This window comes from Carassius gibelio, chromosome B15 (genome assembly GCF_023724105.1).
Source record: "Carassius gibelio isolate Cgi1373 ecotype wild population from Czech Republic chromosome B15, carGib1.2-hapl.c, whole genome shotgun sequence".
In the NCBI taxonomy this organism is placed as follows: Eukaryota; Metazoa; Chordata; class Actinopteri; order Cypriniformes; family Cyprinidae; genus Carassius; species Carassius gibelio.
In genome coordinates, this window is record NC_068410.1 from 1,465,641 (window position 1) to 1,486,315 (window position 20,675).

Genomic DNA, 20,675 nt, shown 5'->3' on the forward strand with positions numbered 1-20,675 from the left:
ATTCAGAATTTTGAGATAGAAAATCGGAATCACAAAATCGGAATTGCTAGAAAGTCAGATTTGCGTCGGTTTATATGTCGGATACATTTTAGAATTTCAAAGGGGGTTGTGATTTAAAAAAAAAACTATCACCATTTTATTCTGTAGCAAAAACGGGCTTCCATAGAATTGCAATATATAAACTCAGACGATTTAAACTCAGCACTGCGAGAAAAAGTGCATACTGTAAGATCAAATAAACTTTATTATTATTATTATTATTATTATATCACGTGGCGGAAACAAGCTTCACTTCAGCATAATTTTTATACTGTAGGCTATTTGATTCTTGTTATGGAAATAGTAATAGCCTACTGTTGTTTAATATTGTAAATCGACCATTCTTTATACGGTAATACCATAGTGATGATCATAATAGTACTGACTGCACTGTGTTTTATGTGTAATATTTTTCTATTTTTAAATCATTTTAAAAGTTTTTAAATTCCTTGTAATTGTTTTTATTTAAACTTTAATGTAAAGCACTCTGAATTATTGTGTGTGAAATGTGCTCTATAAATAAACTTGCCTTGTCATAATGTAGCATATTCATGTGACACTCTTTACTGTAAAACACCAAATATTACAATAATGGTCATGTCCAAAGCGACATAAACAACAATAAATCAAAAACTTGAATAAGTGAAACAGAATTTGACGGATGTGTGCTGAGAGCTTTGTATAATTTCTCGTTATTTAAATGATTCTTTTTCTCTCTTAGATTGAATAGTGAACAAAGAATCGTGAAGAGTCACTTTTGATTTGATTCAAACTAAACGATTCACTCACAGAATGAACGATGCCTCGGTTGTCATGGTGAAGAAGCTTGTTTGAAGTCAGTGATCACATTAAAACACACACATGATAAACCTCTCTGAATCTCCATCAGACAGACTCTGAGCCGCTGTGCTTTCAGTCAACAGATCTTTATTAAACCAAACACAGAACTATTCTCTCGACTGGAACGCCGTTATATGTTCCGCTAATCTGCATTTACATTCATAATAAATATGAGATTCATTCTGCGGTCAACAGTCGTGTATTGATCAGCTCATCTGTCTCTTATTGCTGGTTTTACTTTCAGATCTATTAAAACTCAATGACAACAATGTGTGTGTGGGCGGAGTCTGTCACCAGACCTGCTCTCATTGGCTGCTTTCAGGAAAGTGCAACATGCAGGGAAAGAACGCCAGCGTTTCCTGTCCAACACACACACACACACACACACACACACACACAAACACACACACACACACACACACACACACACACACAAACACTCACACAAACACTCACACACAAACACACACACTCAGCGGCTGGCGTTCTGACCCCAGAACAGTTTTAGCCATGTTCACACACAGCAGAATGATTCAGATTTACAGTAACAGTCAAGAGCACAAATCGCAATAATACTTCATCATATGTGTCTCATTATATTAGTCGTACCACTCAAGAAAGTATTGCATTACAATACAGATATGTATGCTAAAATATTCAAATGAGGAGGCGGGGAGTGGTGTAGGGGGCGTGGCTAGCGTGACTGTGCACTAAACACATATGCAGCAGGAAAGTGAAGCGTGATGAATGAACTAAGTCTATGAGCTTATGAATATATACCTTCATAAATGGACTAAATGATGTCTTATTTCAGTGTTTTATCTGATTGTGTGTGTGTGTGTGTGTGTGTGTGTTTAACCCCTGCGTAGCTGATGTAGTTGCGCTGCCACTTTCCTCAGTTCAGCTTCGATCTCCAGCAGCTCCTGAAGAACACACACAGAGTTCAGGATTCACTCCACATCTGATCGTCTACATGATCATGTGCATAAATATTAAACTTAATAAAGGATTATTAATTTATGAAATTATCTATTTTTCCTTTTTTTTACCCCTCAGTAACTCCTGTTTTTAATCGAGGAACATAGTTTGAGAACATGCAGTTTTGTCATAATTACTGTGGAAATGTTTATTAATATATTACAATAATCTAATAACTCGAATGTAGTCTAAAATGCTAAAAATATTAAATTATAATATCATATATTGAATATTATGAAAAATATTATTATTTAAACACAAATATTTATTTTTATCCTTTTAATTAACTTGTTTTAATTGAAGAACACAAACTTACAGCAGAAATGATTCTTGAATATATTAATGTTGCTCAAATTTCTTGAATGTTATTACAATAAAAGAAATTTGAAAAACATACGATTCTTGAAACTTCTGAAATCTGAAATATTTCAAAATTCTGACTTTATTCTCACAATTGCTCTTTTCCCAGCACTAAGAACAACATGCTTTATGACAACACACTGATAGTTTATATGCCTCACCTCATCTTCATCCTCCTCCTCCTCCTCCTCGTCCTCGTCCTCGTCTCTCTCTCTCTCGAACTGTCTCGTGGCCTCATCGCTGGCGTTCTCCATCTCCCTCTTCTCCTCTTTCTTCTCCTCCTTCATCTTCTTCATCAGCTCCTGCAGCTCCTCCTGTTTCTCCTCCTTCTCCTTCTCTTTGTTCCAGCTCTTGGTGTCGTTCTTCTGCTCCTCCAGCAGCTCCTTCAGCTCCTTCTCCACCTTCTCCTTCTCCACCATCAGCTCCAGCTCGCTCTTCCTCTTCTCCTCTTCCTCCTCCTGGTTCCTCCTGCGTTTCTTCTCCTGTTGTTTCCTCTTCAGCTCCTTCAGCAGCTCCTCCAGCTCCTCGTCTTGTCTCCTCTGGACCTCCGTCTTCTGGATCTCCTCCTGCAGAAGCTCATCCAGGTCTCGCTCATTCTGCTCCTTCATCGCTCCCTCGTCTTCCTCATCCTCATCCTCATCCTCATCCTCCTCCCACGTGTCGTTGAGCTCGTAGTCGTCTCTTTCACGGGTGTCTTCACGCTCTCTGTCTTTCTCTGGAGAAAAACAAATATGTTTATGTGTCCCTGCCAATGACGGCTCTAGACAAATTTTACTAGGGGGGCCAAGGAGGGGCCAGTGTTTAACCAGAGGGGCACATTAAAAATGGCAACATATTTTATTTAAATGTAATGCAAATAAATAGAAAAAGTAATTCTTGTAAAAATCTACACAGTAATTTTACACAATCTAAACACGTTAATAAAAACAAATTACTATTAGTACTCTTATAAAATTCAATCAGACAATCATACATTTCACAATTTAATATTTATATATGAATGTCAAGAATTCAGAAGTGTATATATTTATAATGCTTACAATACACTACACAGAAATAATATACAATTAAATTATGCTTATTTTAAATGTATTGCGCAAAACCATGATAATATGAAACGCTTCAAAACTGAGCTCACAAAGTGATTTGTTCAATGGATTTTTGTTGCAGTGTGTCTTTCCAGTAAAGCAAAAAAGATGCAAAAACAATGTCAAAAGAGAATACTGGAAAATATTACATAATTAATTTATGTTTCCTGTTAGCTAAATTTCACATTTATAAACAAAAGTTTACTGGCTATAAACCTCTTTTTTCAAGTATGTGGAAACTATACCACATCCCAACTTCATTTGAGTCAGATCGCGACTTCAGAGCGGGTTTACGAATCATTTGAATCATTTGAGTCATATCGCGACTTAAGAGCGGGTTCGCGAATCATTTGAGTCATTTGAGTCAGATCGGGACTTCAGAGCGGGTTCGCGAATCATTTGAGTCATCTGAATCATTTGCGTCATTTGAGTCAGATCGCGAATTCAAAACGGGTTCGCGAATCATTTGCGTCATTTGAGTCAGATCGCGACTCCAGAGCGGGTTCGCGAATCATTTGAGTCAGATCGGGACTTCAGAGCGGGTTCGCGATTCATTTGAGTCGGATCGCGACTTAAGAGCGGATTCGCGAATCATTTGAGTCATTTGAATCGGATCGGGACTTCAGAGCGGGTTCGCGAATCATTTGAGTCATCTGAATCATTTGCGTCATTTGAGTCAGATCGCGAATTCAAAACGGGTTCGCGAATCATTTGCGTCATTTGAGTCAGATCGCGACTCCAGAGCGGGTTCGCGAATCATTTGAGTCGGATCGCGACTTCAGAGCGGGTTCGCGAATCATTTGAGTCGGATCGCGACTTCAGAGCGGGTTTGTGAATCATTTGAGTCATTTGAGTCCAGTGGCGGCTCTAGACAAATTTTACTAGGGGGGCCAAGGAGGGGCCAGTGTTTAACCAGAGGGGCACATTAAAAATGGCAACATATTTTATTTAAATGTAATGCAAATAAATAGAAAAAGTAATTCTTGTAAAAATCTACACAGTAATTTTACACAATCTAAACATGTTAATAAAAACAAATTACTATTAGTACTCTTATAAAATTCAATCAGGCAATCATACATTTCACAATTTAATATTTATATATGAATGTCAAGAATTCAGAAGTGTATATATTTATAATGCTTACACTACACTACACAGAAATAATATACAATTAAATTATGCTTATTTTAAATGTATTGTGCAGGCTAAAAATATAATAAGCTTTTAATAATCTTTCAGTGCGCAAAACCATGATAATATAAAACGCTTCAAAACAGAACTCACAAAGTGATTTTAAAAGTTTACTGCTTTTAAAACGTGTGTGATCTAAGAGGCACAAGCGAGTCTTTTAAAAACAGCAACAAACATAAAATAAATTTTTTTTCAAATCCACAGCCTTTTTTTCTGCAGATCAAGCATTATAATATGAGTATATAATATTGGATAGAGTTTTACCATGCATCCTGCTGTAAATGGACGGTGCGCGATATTTGAATACTGAATGGAGAATGATTGACAGCCGCAGAGGAGGGAAAACAAGGTTTCCGTAAACTTTAATTTAATGATGTAAATAGTCTTCTGTCCATAACATTAAGCTATGGAATTGCTTCAGATGACTTTGAGAAATTATAATCAGAACCAAGTCACCCAAACTGATGTGAAAAAAACAGGAGGCGCCGAAAAGCGCGATGTTTGCATCCCTGAATATGATTAAGTTCTTGGGTGCGCTGCACTAATTTACCCGTGTAGAACGTTGCGTCACATTAGTTCCGCTTTTGGCGCTCGCGTGTAAATCATATTACTTTTTTTTTTACAGCACGGGGGTGGCCAGGGACATGTCTACAGAGGCACGGGCCTCCCTAGGCAGCACAGAAGCAGTCATCAGTGTCACAGACGTATATTTGTAGAAATAGACAACAATACATTGTATGAGACACAATTATACATTTATCTTTTATGACAAAAATCATTTGGATATTAAGTAAAGATCATGTTCCATGAGGATAAGATATCTCCTACCATATATATATAAAAACGTAATGTATGGTTAGTAATATGCATTGCTAAGAACTTCATCTGAACAACTTTAAAGATGATTTTCTCAATATTTAGATGTTTTTGCTCCCTCAGATTCCAGATTTTCAAATAGTTGTATCTCAGACAAATATTGTCCTCCGAACAAACCACACATCACTGGAGAGATCATTTATTTAGCTTTCAGATGCATAAATATCAATTTTAAAGTCGCATTTATTTAGAACCAAGAACCAAGAGAAAACATGACCGTCTCCAGCCACGAGAGGGCGCTCTATGTCTTCAGTGTAGACTACAGGAGAACTGAGCAGTATAGAGCGCCCTCTAGCGGCTGGAGACGGTAATGTTTTCTCTTGGTTCATGTCTCTTAGTTAATTTCACTTGGTTCAAGTCAAATTAATTTTGATAAATAAGTCGCACCTGACTATAAGTCGCAGGACCAGCCAAACTATGAAAAAAAGTGTGACTTATAGTCCGGAAAATACGGTAGTGACGTGAAAGAGTGAAACAGAGAGTGTGTTTGGCTTCAGCAACTCAGAACGAGTCAGAAAGGAGTATGATTCATGACTGATGTTGATGAAGTCTGTAAACTGATCTGAATAAAGGCTTTGTCATCTCGTAGAGACCTAAAGCTGCATCACAGTGTGTGTGTGTGTGTGTGTGTGTGTGTGTGTGTGTGTTACGGACCGTGTTGAGCCAGCTCCTGCAGCTCTCTCAGAAGACCCTCATGTCTCTCTTGAGCTTCATCTGTTAACAGAACCAGCACACAGTCACTTCAACACCTCACCGTTTCACCAGTAAATATAATTATATTTGCACCTCTCTTTCTTCATGTGTTTAATTCCATCATTACACAGAACATAATTTCTGAACTTCTGTTCTCTCTGTATGTAAGGAGTACTTGAGTTGTTACCAACATCTGGAGAACATTTCATGTCATCAGCACCTTTTACCCGCTGTGATGTGTGAGTTCATGCTGAATAGTCTCAGAATATCTTCTTTAGTGTCTCACAGGTTTCTCAGAAACTCACCGGTCTCTCGTCGCTCACAGCCCACCGTCTGTCCATCAGCACTACTGACCCCATCAGAAGAACAGTCCACGCTCTGGTGCACACACACACAGAGAGAGAGAGAGAGAGAGAGAGACACACACACACACACAGAGAGAGAGAGAGAGAGACACACACACACACACACAGAGAGAGAGAGAGAGAGAGAGAGAGAGAGAGAGAGAGACACACACACACACACACACACACACACAGGTTAGTCTGCAGAGATCCACACACACACATCAGAAAGCATGATGGAAGCGTGTCTGACCTTCTCTTCCAGCAGAGGGACGCACCTCACTGCAGACGAGAGCAGAAACAGACAGAATCAGACTCTTTCAGACTGACACCGGAGCGTGACGCACACAGAAGAAGAGAAACATACACACGTGTGCTTTAGATGTGCTTTAGACACACCATCTGAAGATACCGCTCTAGCAGACCTCTACTTCTGCTTTCTTTATCTCAACATGTCCTTGTTACAGTGTAATTATACATTTAAATACTGAGTAATATTAATTACGCTATGGTTAATTGATGTAATTATGCATAATATAATGTTATTATAATAATTCGTACACCTAACCCATGAGAGCAGGACTGCTCATTAACACTCATTTAAGGATGGAGCGACTCATTAATAAACATGCATATTAATGAGCGCTGCTGAAGAGGAGACTGATGGCTCAGTGAAGGAGAAGCGCACTGGAATTGAAATCTTTTGACACAAATAGATAAAGTGCTATAATAGAAACACTTAACAATGTCCTGAGTTTGTTTTCCTTCCACTAGTCTGAAACCCCCCCACCGTGAAACAGCAGAAAGCCCCAAATCTGAAAGCTGACAGGTGTTTTTGTGCGGTGAAGCATTAATCTGAACAGACAGACACCTGACGGAGGACAATAATCCCAGATTACTGCTATTCCTGTCCCACCGGATCAGATCAAACTAAACTCACCAACACAACTTTAATACATTAGCATTTTAATGTGCAATCATTTCTTCCTGTGTGTGTGTGTGTGTGTGTGTGCGTGTGTGTGTGTGTGTGTGTGTGTGTGAGAGATTCTTATTTAGGTACATATGTCTTAGTGCATGGATTGATTTGTGCTTGCTGCTGTAACAATATGATTTCTTGTGAAGGATTAATAAAGTATCTGATAATAATACTAATAGAGGCGTGTTTGAGGTGTTATGTAACGCGACTGCTGCTGCTGCTGTGAGAGATGAACGATACCGGACACACACTGAACGTTTATCGACGCAGATGCAGATTTATGATAGCACAGCTGAAGGTCACTCACCTGCAGCGAAGAACACGCACGCCGCCGACCAGAACACCAGCACGCGCATCACGCACACACACACACGGGCGCGCGCACAGAAGAACAGATGAAGATGGTGATGAAGATGATTTGATCACGTCTGATTGTGGGGAGAGACTACAGGGAGATCCACCTGGAGGACATGATGAGCTCTGCGCGCTCCCGCGGCGTGCCCGCGCACAGATGGAGCCCGTGCGCGTGTCCGTGCGCGCTCACGACTGTCTGGGGAGATAAGTGTTTCGTTTTCAGCGACACAAATTAATTAATAAAATATCGATATAATTGAAAACCAAATGACGTACTTTCACTGCAAAGCACTAATATTCTGTAATTATTACAGTGTTTGATTATCTACAAAACGACATTAATTCATATATTGGAATACATTCGGAATATGGTCAGAATCTTTCTTTAATGTTAAATAATACAAATACAAACGTGTGGTTTGTTCATATTAACATTTTTAATCATTTTGTTGCGCTTGTGATGTCTTGCTTCATTTTATTAGTTATTTTATATAGTCTATAATATAGATTATAGAAGTTTTTATGGTTTCAATTTTATTCATTAGTTTTATTTTAGCAGTTCAACTAAACAAAAAAATGGGACATGTTTCCTTGGCAACTAGAAAAAATACATAAACTTTATAGTTTTAAATAAGTTTTGTTTCAGATAAGAACGTGTTTTTCTCTTTTTAATCGTTTTAGTTTATTTAGTTGATAATGGTCTAGTCTCACAATACAATATTGGATTTAAAGTTTAGAGATTATACGAGGAAATAATGTGAGCAAGAAATCAGCGAATATTTGATGTGCACTCAGGAGCGGATCTAGAAAAATATTGATGGGGTGGCGAGAAGGGGGCAGGAATTTTTGAGGGGTGGCAACATATGGCAGACGTATATGTACTGAATTTAGTCACAGTTATCACAGATTGATGATAAATATATGTACACACTACAAAAGGACACAGCTATCATTTACAAACTTAATCTCATGCAATCAATGTCTTGCATTTGAAACAGTTCATATAAGGAATAAGTGACCATACGCCATAAGCCCCTCACACTCACTAATGCATACAGTATGCATCCACATGTCATTAAGAGCATTATAAAAGATTCAGTGTTATCAATATGTCAATTTATTATAAGAAACACAAGACTTTAACAGACATTTCCAGCTGGGGAGACTCGAGTGATTTTCTACAGTTTAGTGTTAATCATCATCTAACTCAACCAGTCAAGAGCTACATTTAGCCTTAGATGTTATATGAATATGGTCCTGAAGCATAGTTTTTATTAGCTGACAATAATCATAAATAAATAAACATTATAGGCACAAATACAAATCTACTTTTAGAAATTGTTTCTGAAAAACATGGTGTTATTGTTTTGGCAAGTTTAAATTAAAACTTCTATGAAAACTTGTGTGATATTCCTTTAAAATAATGTTTTAGTATATCTTTTTTAAAGTATATTTTACTAAGCAATTTCTTACATAATTTCTTTGAGTTGGACCAAACTTTTATTTTGTTGGGTTGTAGACAGAGTTTCTGTGTTTTTTAATTAACTATTATTATTAGCTAATAGGAAGTATAGCATATCAAGTATAAGATACTTGAAGTACAGCATACTCTACTGTGCAATAGTATTATATTTCTGTTTGAATTTCTTCAAGTTATACCAAAATGTTATTCTGACAGGTTGTCGTAAAGACATTGCCGTTTCTGTCAGTCTGTGTATACGATACGAATGAATGACGATAGTTTTATCAAATGAAATGGTGAAATCCTCTCATAGCGCTGACGTGCACATGTGTAGCCTACATCATGTGTTAATATAGTGAAGAGCTGAAAACACCACGCGTGCTTCAGTGTGTGTGAGTGTGTGTGTGTGTGTGTGTGTGTGTGTGTGTAGTAGAGCACACATTCCCAGAGACGTGTATAACAACACCTTAAGGGTTCCCATAAGCAGGATTTATTGTTGTGCCCCCCTTCCTCAAATATGATGATGAAATAAACACCTACTATAGAGGTGAAAAAATAAATTTAATCAAATAAAAAACTAAATGAATAAATTGTATTATTTACAAATCACAATTGTAGCTCTCGACATTTACCTGTGGCTATAACTTTATTATGACTCTAATTTATTTTATAGTCTCAAGCTTTCAGAAATCATGCAAAAGGAAACTAAGCAGTTTTACTATGATAAAACCATGGTTTATTTTTGTAAGGGTTGTGATATGCACGTTTTTTGTTGACGAAATTATAAAGCCTGTGTCATCTTTAGCAAAAAGGTGTCCAAAAATGAAAGATGAAGTGAATATTTGAATGAAATGTTTGGTCAGTATCCTAAACAAGGATTTGATTGTCCTGTAAGTGTAACAGCAGCAATCACATGGCATTTGTAATAACATGTACATATATAGTGAATCATTTGATTGCGAATCATTTGAAATCAGTTCGGGCGTTCGTGTCACAGGATCGCGAATCATTTGAGTCAGTTCGGGAGTTCGTAGCGGGATCGCGAATCATTTGAGTCAGTTCGGGGATCGCAAACCATTTGAATCGTTCGGGAGTTCGGAGCGGGCTCGCGAATCTTTTGAGTCAGTTCGGGAGTTCAAAGCGGGTTCGCGAATCATTCGAGTCAGTTTGGGGATCGCGAATTATTTGAATCAGTTCGGGAGTTCGTAGCGGGATCGCGAATCATTTGAGTCAGTTATGGGGATCCGAATCATTTGTGTCAGTTTGGAGCTATGAACAGGATCGCGAATCATTTGAGTCAGTTATGGGGATCGTGAATCATTTGTGTCAGTTTGGAGCTATGAACAGGATCGCGAATCTTTTGAGTCAGTTCGGGAGTTCAAAGCGGGTTCGCGAATCATTCGAGTCAGTTTGGGGATCGCGAATCATTTGAATCAGTTCGGGAGTTCGTAGCGGGATCGCGAATCATTTGAGTCAGTTATGGGGATCGCGAATCATTTGTGTCAGTTTGGAGCTATGAACAGGATCGCGAATCTTTTGAGTCAGTTCGGGAGTTCAAAGCGGGTTCGCGAATCATTCGAGTCAGTTTGGGGATCGCGAATCATTTGAATCAGTTCGGGAGTTCGTAGCGGGATCGCGAATCATTTGAGTCAGTTATGGGGATCGCGAATCATTTGTGTCAGTTTGGAGCTATGAACAGGATCGCGAATCATTTGAGTCAGTTCGGGAGTTCAAAACGGGTTCGCGAATCATTTGAGTCAGTTTGGGGATCGCAAACCATTTGAATCGTTCGGGAGTCCGGAGCGGGTTCGCGAATCATTTGAGTCAGTTCGAGAGTTGGAGCGGGATGACGAATCACGAAAGATTCGCGCTCGTAAATTTTCAAATTGGCCATAACCTTTAATTCGTTGCTGCCAACTGGGGTGGCAGCAGGGGTAGATCGGCCCCTGATGTCCACGTCTCACACACACACACACTCGCTCTCACACACTCTCTCTTACACACACACACACACACACACATCACTCACTCTCTCTCACACACACACACACACACACATACATACACAGAGTCCTTGTTGTTGTTGTGTGTAGTCTGTTATCATCTGGAGGAGAAACACATTCTAAAGAAAGAGTCACTGAAATTCTTCAGTAAATGCAAAACATGACCAATTTATTATCATTCTGCTGTCCATTCAGGTAAGAAGCATGACAAAGATATTAGAAGAACTGAACCAAACAGAGCAACACACACAAGTCCCATCACTCCAGATGTCAGGAATAATTATAATAATAATAATAATAGCAATAATAATAGTAATATCTCATGCCAAGCGCCTTTCGTGGGTCTGATCTGCAGCGAGGTTCACAGACGAGGTCTCCAGAGAGAGACAGACAGAGGACATCTTTGGAATGATTCCCGCCAGGAAAGATCTCTTCCTCACGGATGAAGAGGAGGAGTGACCAGCTGACCTCATGATGAGCACGATACTGAAGCAGCGCCAGGCTGTTCCACATCAGACACACACACACACACACACCTGTCTGGACTCTTCTCAGATCCAGATCACAATTAAATGCACATCATCCCACAGATGAACTGAATGGTAATATTTCTGCCGTTACAGTATTGGGAATGTGTTTAACAGTCATAAACACACATTTAAGAAAAGTCAGAATTGTGAGATAAAAAGTTGCAATTATGTATTTGTTTTTTTTATGCGCCGGCAGAAATGAGCTTCCGTAGAAAACAGGCTTCATTTTCTTTATGAAAAACATTTGTTTCTGTGATTTTCGAGAGATGTGGGTGTTCCTGAGCTCCGACCGAATCATTACACCAACAAAGCAAACAAGCCTGTTTTTCAGTCAATAAAGCTTTACTAGACACACACACACACACACACACACCGTTAGGAGACTGTACCATTCAAACAGGAAACACACCACAGATGAAGCACCGCTGCGATCGGTCGAGTCTGTGAAGACAGCAGGAAACCAGAAGATGATGATGATGATGATGATGATGAAATGCAATCTGATTGGTGGGTTTTTGCGGAGTCTGTCATTGGCGGATGTCCCTGTCAATCACAGAGGGGCGGAGCAACAGACGAGCACAGCTCGATCTCACATCTTTACTTCATAGATCTGTGTATAAAAATCATTTGGATAAAGTCTCTGGGGTCATATTCTGCTTTTCCTTGTGCACTTGTGTATTTACAAACGGAGAAACGCTCGCGGCTGTAGTGACGCCTGGTAAACATCTCACGGATAAGTGCTAGCAAACCTCTGTACCTGGACAGAACTAAGGACAGATAAACACGGGAAGCACGACTGCCGTCTAAACACAGAAGAGCACAGGAGGAAGTCCGTGGTGGGGTCAGAGGTCATGCAGGAAGTGATGTAAATGGCCATTGGATAACGAACGGCTCAGACCAGAAGCACCTTCGTTCCTCAACCATATAATAGTTTCTGTATTTCCTTTATAATAAACTTAGTTAAGTACAATAAAGTAGAAAAATATTAGAGAATGTATACACAGTTAGTCGTGTGTGGTCTGTAGTGACTGTTGTTTGCGTGTGTGTGCTGGAGCGCAGGTTTCTTTCAGGTCCTCTCATATAGTCGATGTTCTGTCCATCCCGTCTGCGGAAAGAGAATGGGAATAATGCATTAGAAAACTAGATTTAACTTCCGTTACTTCAGCAAAACACTAGCTTAACAGAATTTACATTTTCTCCAAAAAGCTATATATATTTCATCAGTAGATTCTCAATAATGAGTGAATGTGCAATTTTTTTATGCTTTAACATGTTTTAATATGTTAGTACTACAATTCTTTGAAATTTCACATTTTACAGCAGCTCCAGCAAAAACACTGCGATGTGAGAACAAATATTTTCTATAGTACATTTAAATGCACTGTGCATTACTGGGCGGTGCAGGATGATGCTGTGCTGTGATTGGGCGGTGCGGGATGATGCTGTGCTGTGATTGGGCGCTGTGATTGGGTGGTGCCGGATGATGCTGCGCTGTGATTGGGTGGTGCGGGACGACACTGTGCTGTGATTGGGTAATGTGGGATGATGCTGTGCTGTGATTGGGTGGTGCGGGACGACACTGTGCTGTGATTGGGCAGTGTGGAATGACGCTGCGCTGTGATTGGGCGGTGTGGAATGATGCTGTGCTGTGATTGGGTAATGTGGGATGATGCTGTGCTGTGATTGGGTGGTGCGGGACGACGCTGTGCTGTGATTGGTCGTACCTCCTAAGGCGTGCTCTGTCATGCTGAGGCACAGAGACTCCAGCGTGGGGTTGATCTCCAGATCCATCCCCGGAACTTGGCATTCTGGGAATGAAAACAAGAGCATGTGATCAGTGTTCCTGTGGCTCAGTGGTAGAGCATTGCTCACTCAACCTTCTCTGTTCATTTACAATCTGGCAGTTATTGTTAATGTCATTATTTTAACATTTATGCACAATGCTGCTATTTGTATTTGTTGTTTAATGGATTTTTAATTAGTGCTAGGCAACAATAAATCATGATTAACTGGATCCAAAATAAGTTTTTGTTTATATAGAGCACTGTACATATGTATTATGTACATATAAATATTTTATGTGTGTATCCTTATGTGCATTTATGTTCTACAAGCTAAAGCAGCGTCGGAGGATCAGGGTCAGTACCTTGTTGCTGGAACAGGAGCATGGTCTGAGGAGACGTGTGAACAGGAAGTGAATGAGTTCTCTGCACTGAACTTCTGCTCTGGCTCGGCATGCTGTTACTGCCTCCAGGATTCCCAAACCACAGATTCTGAAACACATGATCACACTGTCTGTCACTGTCAGCCGCTTCACAACCAGCTTCTGTCTCTGAGGAGAGTTCAGAGTGTTTTATCAGTCAAAGTCAGAGCTCTTTCAGTGTAATTCTGGAGCTCCTGGTGTCAGATCTCTCCTGATTGTGATCCAGTAAAGTTCAGAGTAAGGTCAGTAATATCTCCAGATGAACTCTTCCTGGACTGAAGCAGCTCATCTTCACCTGATTCTCCATCAATCATGTTTTAGAGTCTCAAATCTGATCCTCAGGATCTTTTGAGGAGCTTTACTTTCACTGTTCCTCAGCGGAGGAATGATCTTCACAAGCCTCCAGAACATCTCACATCTTCTGAGGAGCCTTGATTTCTTCAGCTCTCAGTCTCTGTGTTATATGTGCGGATCATTTACATCTCATCTCATTACTGGAGATATAGAGCACAGACTCATGTTTACATCAGTTTACATCAGTATCTGATGCACTGTTAGAAACATCTCACCTGCAGTGTGTGTGTGTGTGTGTGTGTGTGAGAGAGAGAGTGAGTGAATGTGTGTGAGTGTGTGTGTGTGTGTGTGTGTGTGTCACCTGTCGGCCCTGTGTGCTGGCGGTGGGGGGGTTAGTGAGCGAGTGTCGGGGGGATGCTCCGGTCAGACCCCGGTCAGTGCTCATCAGACTCATGCGTCCGGCTGGAGGAGCTCCTCGGGGGGGCATCTGGAAGGGTCTCTGTCCCCGGCGGCTCAAGCCTGCGCTCACAGATCCAGCTGTGGGCAGAGAGTTCGACCCGTACTGCTGCCAGCTGCACACACACACACACACACACGGGTCACCGGTGAGGACGAGCGGCACGCACACGCACACACACACACACACACACACACACACACACACACACACACACACACATACACACACACTCATCTCTACAAGAGGAAGTGTTCAAGCCACCTTCTTACTAGTTATTAAACATGAACATATATCTGGTCATTTTTTCAAATATACAATACAATATATTAATAATAAACCTTCATATCTGTGAGTCTGTAACATATTTATCATAATAAAAGAAATGTAACAATTAATAATACACAAATTAATAATAAACACAACACACATCACACTCACCCTCTCCGGTAAACGCTGCTGTCAATCACAGTCTTCCGTGGGAAGAGGCGGAGCAACTTCAGCACCTGCTGTTTCCATGACAACAGCCGCTTCTTCTGCGTCTCTGTAAACGCCTGACACACACACACACACACACTCATGAGAGTCACGCTGGAGCACCGCAGCATCAGTGATGGAGCAGGCCTCACCTCGTGTGTCACACACTTCTCTATGAGCTGCAGGTAACAGCTGATGTTCTCCTCGTCCGGTCTGGACACCAGCAGCTGTGTGCACACTGGACACACACACACACACGCTTATTACACTTAACTACAACCACCAGAAAAAAACATTTCAATTACTTGAAATAAATTAAAATGTAAAGAAAAGAAAAGATAAAAGTAATATTGAAATACTATTTTTATTTAAATAAGACATTTAATAAAAGGTATTGAATCTGTATTAACCTGTTAAAACGATTAAATATCCTTGTTATTTTAGTATCATTGAGATATTATTATAGTTTTTATTATTATTTTGAAAAAAATTTTTTTTTTTAATCCAGGGATTTTGGAAATTTACCAACTACTCGCTAGTTTTTATTTATGTACAACTGAAAAATATATAAGTTTTAATTAAGTTCATAAAGCTTTTATAAGCAAATATAATGCAAAAGTCTTTAGTATTATGCTTTTTTTTTTCTCTAGTGCAGTGAACCTTAATCACACACAGGTCTGCAGTTTCATCTGTACTGTATGAAGAGATGGAAACAAAACAAAGATTCAATGTGTTCAGTGTGTGTGTGTGTGTGTGTGTACCTTTCCCCATCACACGTGTGAACTGTCCTGCGATGTCTCCGTCACCGATGGGTGCAGACGTTGATTCTCCGTCACACGCTGGAGGATTGTGGGTCTGGAAGCCCTCGCTCTCCTTCTCTTCACCAGGATTGGCTGCTTTATCGGCAGGTGTGACTCCAGGCTCCACCTCCTTCTGAGCAGCAGTGGGCGGGGCATAGACTTTGATTGGCGTGATGATGATCTGCTGAAGCTCTTGTAAAGCATTCCGAACGTTCCCGCCTTCCAGAATATCCTGGAATCAACAACACAATCTACGATAAGCAGAAGGTTCGAGACGAGCACAAATGAATCCCGATCACTGACTGACTGTTCACCTTTTCTAGAGATTTGAGGACGCTCTGTCGCTCTCTCAGCTTCTGGATGCTCAGAGCGATCTTATGTCGAGCTCCTTTCGTCACGTTCTGAAACAAACACACACCACACGACTACCTGAGTCTGATTAAGCAGCTCAGTGGATGTTAAATGTGCCACGATTCATTAAAATACGATTCAATTGTCTTGCTTGCTGATGCATCAAAACCTGGAGAATTCAACAGGATGATCAGCTTCAGTGTGAAAGTGTGGTGGGCGGGGCTTTGAGTCACATGAGCTGATAGGGGCGGAGCTCACCTGTGACTCCAGGTGCTTCTCTGTGAGGATCATCATTTCTTCATACGTCATCTGAGAAAAGAGTGACGCATATTTATGCAGACGGAGACTCTTCAGCCAGGCCGGCACGTCTGCAGGAGAAACACACACACACAGAAGGTGAATTGATTAAGAAAACTACCGCCACACCTGAGCTCTGTGAGTGACTGTATGCGTGTGTCTGTCTCTGTGTGTGTGTATGAGTGTGTGTATGAATGTGTGTGTGTGTCTCTGTGTGTGCGGGTCACCTCTCATCCCGCTGCCGTCCTCCTGGAAAGTGTTGCGTGTGTTGCTCTGCTCCTCCGTCTGTTCGCTGCCTGATGAAGCCACACTGCTCTGCGGCGACAGAGGGGCGTGTTCTGCTCCGGACACGCCCCCCTCCTCCTGGCTCAGCCAATCAGAGCCACAGGTCAGCTGACTGGTGGGTGTGAGAGACATGGAGGGCCTCATCGAGCTCGGCTGCACCTGACCAGACAGTCCTGCGGAGCGATTGTTACACACTTTACATCCAAACTACACACTGCTCCTGCGCTCGGTGTTCTGCAGATAAAGCCATGTGTGACATTTGAGTATGTTCACATCTTCACCAAGATTTCTGAAGACCTCGTTCAAATGCATGATAAAGAAGCATGTTTAGATAAACATCTGTTCTGAAAAAATGTGTGTGTGTGTGTGAGACGGACAGCTGGTCACCTGTGCTGCTGCTGCTGACCGGTGGGGTCACTCCGCCCGATCCAGGGAAAGCCATGTGTCCGTTCTGTCCGTAGGGTGGCTCCAGGGCCTCGGCGGAGCAGGGCCAGTCGTCGGAGCCCTGCGGGGCGTGATGCAGCGCGGCCGGCCGTGAGGACAGGTGCTCCTCCAGGTGATTGAGCCACAGGGCCAGAGTGTTCCGGTCATCGAGGGTGGTGGCCGGGTGGATGAGGGCGTAGGACAGCAGCTGGCGACTCTCCTCCACGAACAGACTGCTCTCGATGGTGTGGCTCAGGACCATCTGCAGCAGCTTCATGTACTCACACTTAGCTTCACTGTTGCGCGGCTGCAGCAGGGGCAGATGGGATAGCAGCAGCGACACGGCCTTCTCCTTCTGCTCCTGCTGCCACTGACTGACCACAGCTGGACACAGACCACAAACACATCACAATTTGGTAAACAGGTGACATCAAGGACTAATATCTTATTTAATCAATTTTATCAGTGTTTTTAAATGAATCTCTTGAACGAATGATTCAAAGAGAAATAATTTTTAACAGTCACTTGTCGCCACCTAGTGGAGAAACGACGCAATGACACAAACTTTATTTGAAGTGCCAGTAACTTTTAATCGCTACTATAGACATCAGTGTTTGTATCTGAAAAAAAAACCCTAAGACAGAATAATATAGTCTGGTTGAAGACTGTTTGTGAAGTGCAAACAGATTTAAATGTTCTGATATGATTGTCTGAAAGGTTTAACAGACATGAGATGCCTGCTTTCACCAAATGGAGCAACAATGATGACAGAAATGATTTATGGATGAAATCAGACAGCAGAGCTGGAGCGTGTGAGTTTCACCTGCGTTGTTGGCCTCTGCCTCCAGTATGTGTATCTCGGTGCAGTCGGCCAGCCAGTGGTCCAGACAGATGTGCAGGAAGCGGGCCTGCGTCCGAGAGACACGCTTCAGCAGCGACAGCAGCGCCACCGTCTGCTCACACTCATTCCAGCCCTTGAACCAGTCCGTCAGGATCCCCACCTGGTCCCGGAACATCATGGCCAGTGTCTTCAGAGGAGGGGCGGGGCTAGAGGGAGGGGCGGGGCTTGTATAAACTGGGGCGGGGTTACAGGCGGTGCTCAGAGAGGCACTGAAAAGCCCTCACATGGTTCTGGAGCACGGTGGACGCCGGCCAGGCACGGGTCAGTGTTCGGGGTCAGGGGTCAAAGGTAAGGGTCAGATGCAGATGTTTCTAGAGCATCTTCACACGGACGCCAGCAGCTGCACACAGAGCACACGCGTGTTAAACAAAACACAAACACACACTCATTCATCCCTCTCTCGGTCTCAGATTATCACAGAGCTGCACATAATCAGATTCCCACCGTCCTGCAGACCACAGCAACTCTCTGAGGATTACACCCTCATCCACCGCCAGACAGACGGAGAAATCACACAAAATCACACAGACCGGGGGGAGAAAACTCACAGGGGTGAAAAAAAAAAAAAAAAAAATATCACACATACAAGGGATAAAATAAAAATAAAAATCACACAAAATCACACAGACCGGGGGGAGAAATCTCACAGGGGTGGAAAAAAAAAAAATCACAAAAATCACACATACAAGGGATAAAATAAAATCACACAAAATCACACAGACCGAATAAAAAAAATAAAAAAAATCAGACATACCGGGGGTGAAAATCAGGGTAAATTAACGTTCAGCAAATAAAACAGTCAGATGAGGGTAAAATAAGTGGAAATTAAAAAGAAATGGCTAAATACTGTCGAAAGGGAATAAAAATCAGTCAGGCTTAAGCAATCAGGGTAAATCAATTTTTGTTTTTAAAAAGAGAAAATGTCTGTTAGATGAGGGCGAAAACAACAGTCATAGGGTTAGATGCAGAACACGAATTCTGGGTATGGGTCACCAATAAATCAAGTCAGAAGAGGAGTACATTCAGCCAGACGGTGTAAAATCACACATATGAGGTGTATAATAAGGGTAAATCTTTTTTAATCTTTTAAAAATTTGTAAATACCGTCAGATACAGTAAAAAAAAAAAAAAAAAACACCGAGGATGAGTACACAGAGACAGATGAGGGTCTGATCAGATGTAAATACACTCAGATGCTGATAAACTCCGACAGAAACTCGTCAGTTCAGACTAACATCAACACAGACCGAGGAAAACCAGTCAGAAGAGCTTAGGATCATAGAATCAGAGAGTTACATCGATTCAGTGTGAAATGAACTGTAAATGTGAAGAACATCGATGTGAGGCGGCGGTGTGTCGATAGCTGTTAGCTTTAACACACACACACACACACATCAGTATTACAGCCACACGGTGTCAAACACACACACAGATAGTGATGAGGAGGATTAAATGAGTCGCAGTGGGTCAGATCTCGAGTTTATAATCCTTCATTAGTGCAGAAATGAAATAAACGCTGAACACCGAAGCGCGGCTAACAGGCCTGATGCTAATGCTAATGCTAACAGCAATCTGACTGACACAACATAAACACACACACACACACACACACACACAAACATACACATAGACACCGTTTGACAATTACAACACACCTGATTCATCATTACACTTCATAACGCACAGTTCATGACGGGAAGCATCTCCAACACACACACACTGAAGCAGAAACCCAGAGCTAATACAAACATACACACACTGTGCACAAACCCAGAGCTAATACAAACATACACACACTGTGCACAAACCCAGAGCAAACACACACACACACACTTACTGAGTGACACGCGTGAGAACAGCGTAGAAACACAGAATTTCTTGAAGATCACAGGAGCTACTTTAAGCTAGCTCTCTCTCTCTCTCTCTCTCTCTCTCTCTCTGTGTGTGTGTGTGTGTGTGTGTTCCTCTCTCTCACTCACTCACTCACTCATGTGGAAGCAGACTAGACTCAATAAAAGACACGGCGCACACATGGGTTTCTCTATTCACTTGCTTGCAAAAAATAAATACATATATATATATATATATATATATATATGTGTGTGTGTGTGTGTGTGTGTGTGTGTGTGTCTGTGTGTGTGTGTGTGTATATATAATTTATTTTTTCCACAAAAAAACTATTCACTTGCACAAATTAAGAATATACATTCAAAAAAATTGTATACTGAAAAAATACTGAATACTTAAAATTCACAAGTTTATCACAGACTGTGAATATGTGAATCGTGTGATTTGTGTGTATTTTTGAGACTTTCCCTTCAGCATACTCCTCCCATGCAAGACACTTGTACTCTTTAGCCAATCAGATTTGAGCCTGTCGATCGACCAATCATAACCCCAACCCTAAACCAAACCCTTACAATAATGCAGAAATAGTAATTATCATTGTA

The 20,675-nt window shown here is 41.2% G+C and overlaps 2 protein-coding genes across 5 annotated transcripts; both read right to left on the reverse strand.

Annotated features, from left to right (window-relative positions):
* Positions 1-949: 949 nt before the first annotated feature.
* Positions 950-7,903, reverse strand: LOC127972300 (uncharacterized). 2 transcript variants are annotated; one of them, XM_052575721.1, is made up of 6 exons: positions 7,696-7,903; positions 6,666-6,694; positions 6,374-6,446; positions 6,030-6,089; positions 2,379-2,932; positions 950-1,799 (listed from the first exon to the last, which is right to left on the reverse strand). In XM_052575721.1, exons 1-6 carry the CDS (start codon positions 7,742-7,744, stop codon positions 1,734-1,736), a joined length of 831 nt encoding a protein of 276 aa, XP_052431681.1. In that variant the 5' UTR covers positions 7,745-7,903; the 3' UTR covers positions 950-1,733. The 2 variants fall into 2 exon arrangements, with proteins under 2 accessions (XP_052431681.1, XP_052431680.1); XM_052575720.1 differs by having other exon boundaries at positions 950-1,802; positions 7,696-7,902.
* A 3,452-nt stretch (positions 7,904-11,355) lies between these two features.
* On the reverse strand, positions 11,356-20,190 carry LOC127972090 (protein Smaug homolog 2). 3 transcript variants are annotated; one of them, XM_052575372.1, is made up of 13 exons: positions 20,063-20,190; positions 18,148-18,565; positions 17,289-17,708; positions 16,844-17,074; positions 16,578-16,687; positions 16,283-16,369; positions 15,930-16,200; positions 15,321-15,406; positions 15,133-15,245; positions 14,596-14,806; positions 13,884-14,010; positions 13,462-13,545; positions 11,356-12,842 (listed from the first exon to the last, which is right to left on the reverse strand). In XM_052575372.1, exons 2-13 carry the CDS (start codon positions 18,341-18,343, stop codon positions 12,814-12,816), a joined length of 1,965 nt encoding a protein of 654 aa, XP_052431332.1. In that variant the 5' UTR covers positions 18,344-18,565; positions 20,063-20,190; the 3' UTR covers positions 11,356-12,813. The 3 variants fall into 3 exon arrangements, with proteins under 3 accessions (XP_052431332.1, XP_052431331.1, XP_052431330.1); XM_052575371.1 differs by having other exon boundaries at positions 16,283-16,393; XM_052575370.1 differs by lacking the exon at positions 20,063-20,190 and adding an exon at positions 19,881-20,040 and having other exon boundaries at positions 16,283-16,393.
* Positions 20,191-20,675: the final 485 nt, after the last annotated feature.

Bases quoted from the DNA above. Each gene is read 5' to 3' on its own strand.
- LOC127972300 (XM_052575720.1), bottom strand. From the start codon at position 7,744: ATGCGCGTGCTGGTGTTCTGGTCGGCGGCGTGCGTGTTCTTCGCTGCA. The intron at 6,447-6,665 runs GTCAGACACGCT...TGTGTGCACCAG, and splicing joins TCCCTCTGCTGGAAGAGAAG to AGCGTGGACTGTTCTTCTGA. The intron at 1,803-2,378 runs GTGAGGCATATA...TGTGTTCTTCAG, and splicing joins AGGAGGAGGATGAAGATGAG to GAGCTGCTGGAGATCGAAGC.
- LOC127972090 (XM_052575371.1), bottom strand. From the start codon at position 18,343: ATGATGTTCCGGGACCAGGTGGGGATCCTGACGGACTGGTTCAAGGGC. The intron at 15,246-15,320 runs GTGAGGCCTGCT...TGTGTGTGTCAG, and splicing joins AGAAGTGTGTGACACACGAG to GCGTTTACAGAGACGCAGAA. The intron at 13,546-13,883 runs GTACTGACCCTG...TTTCATTCCCAG, and splicing joins GCTCCTGTTCCAGCAACAAG to AATGCCAAGTTCCGGGGATG.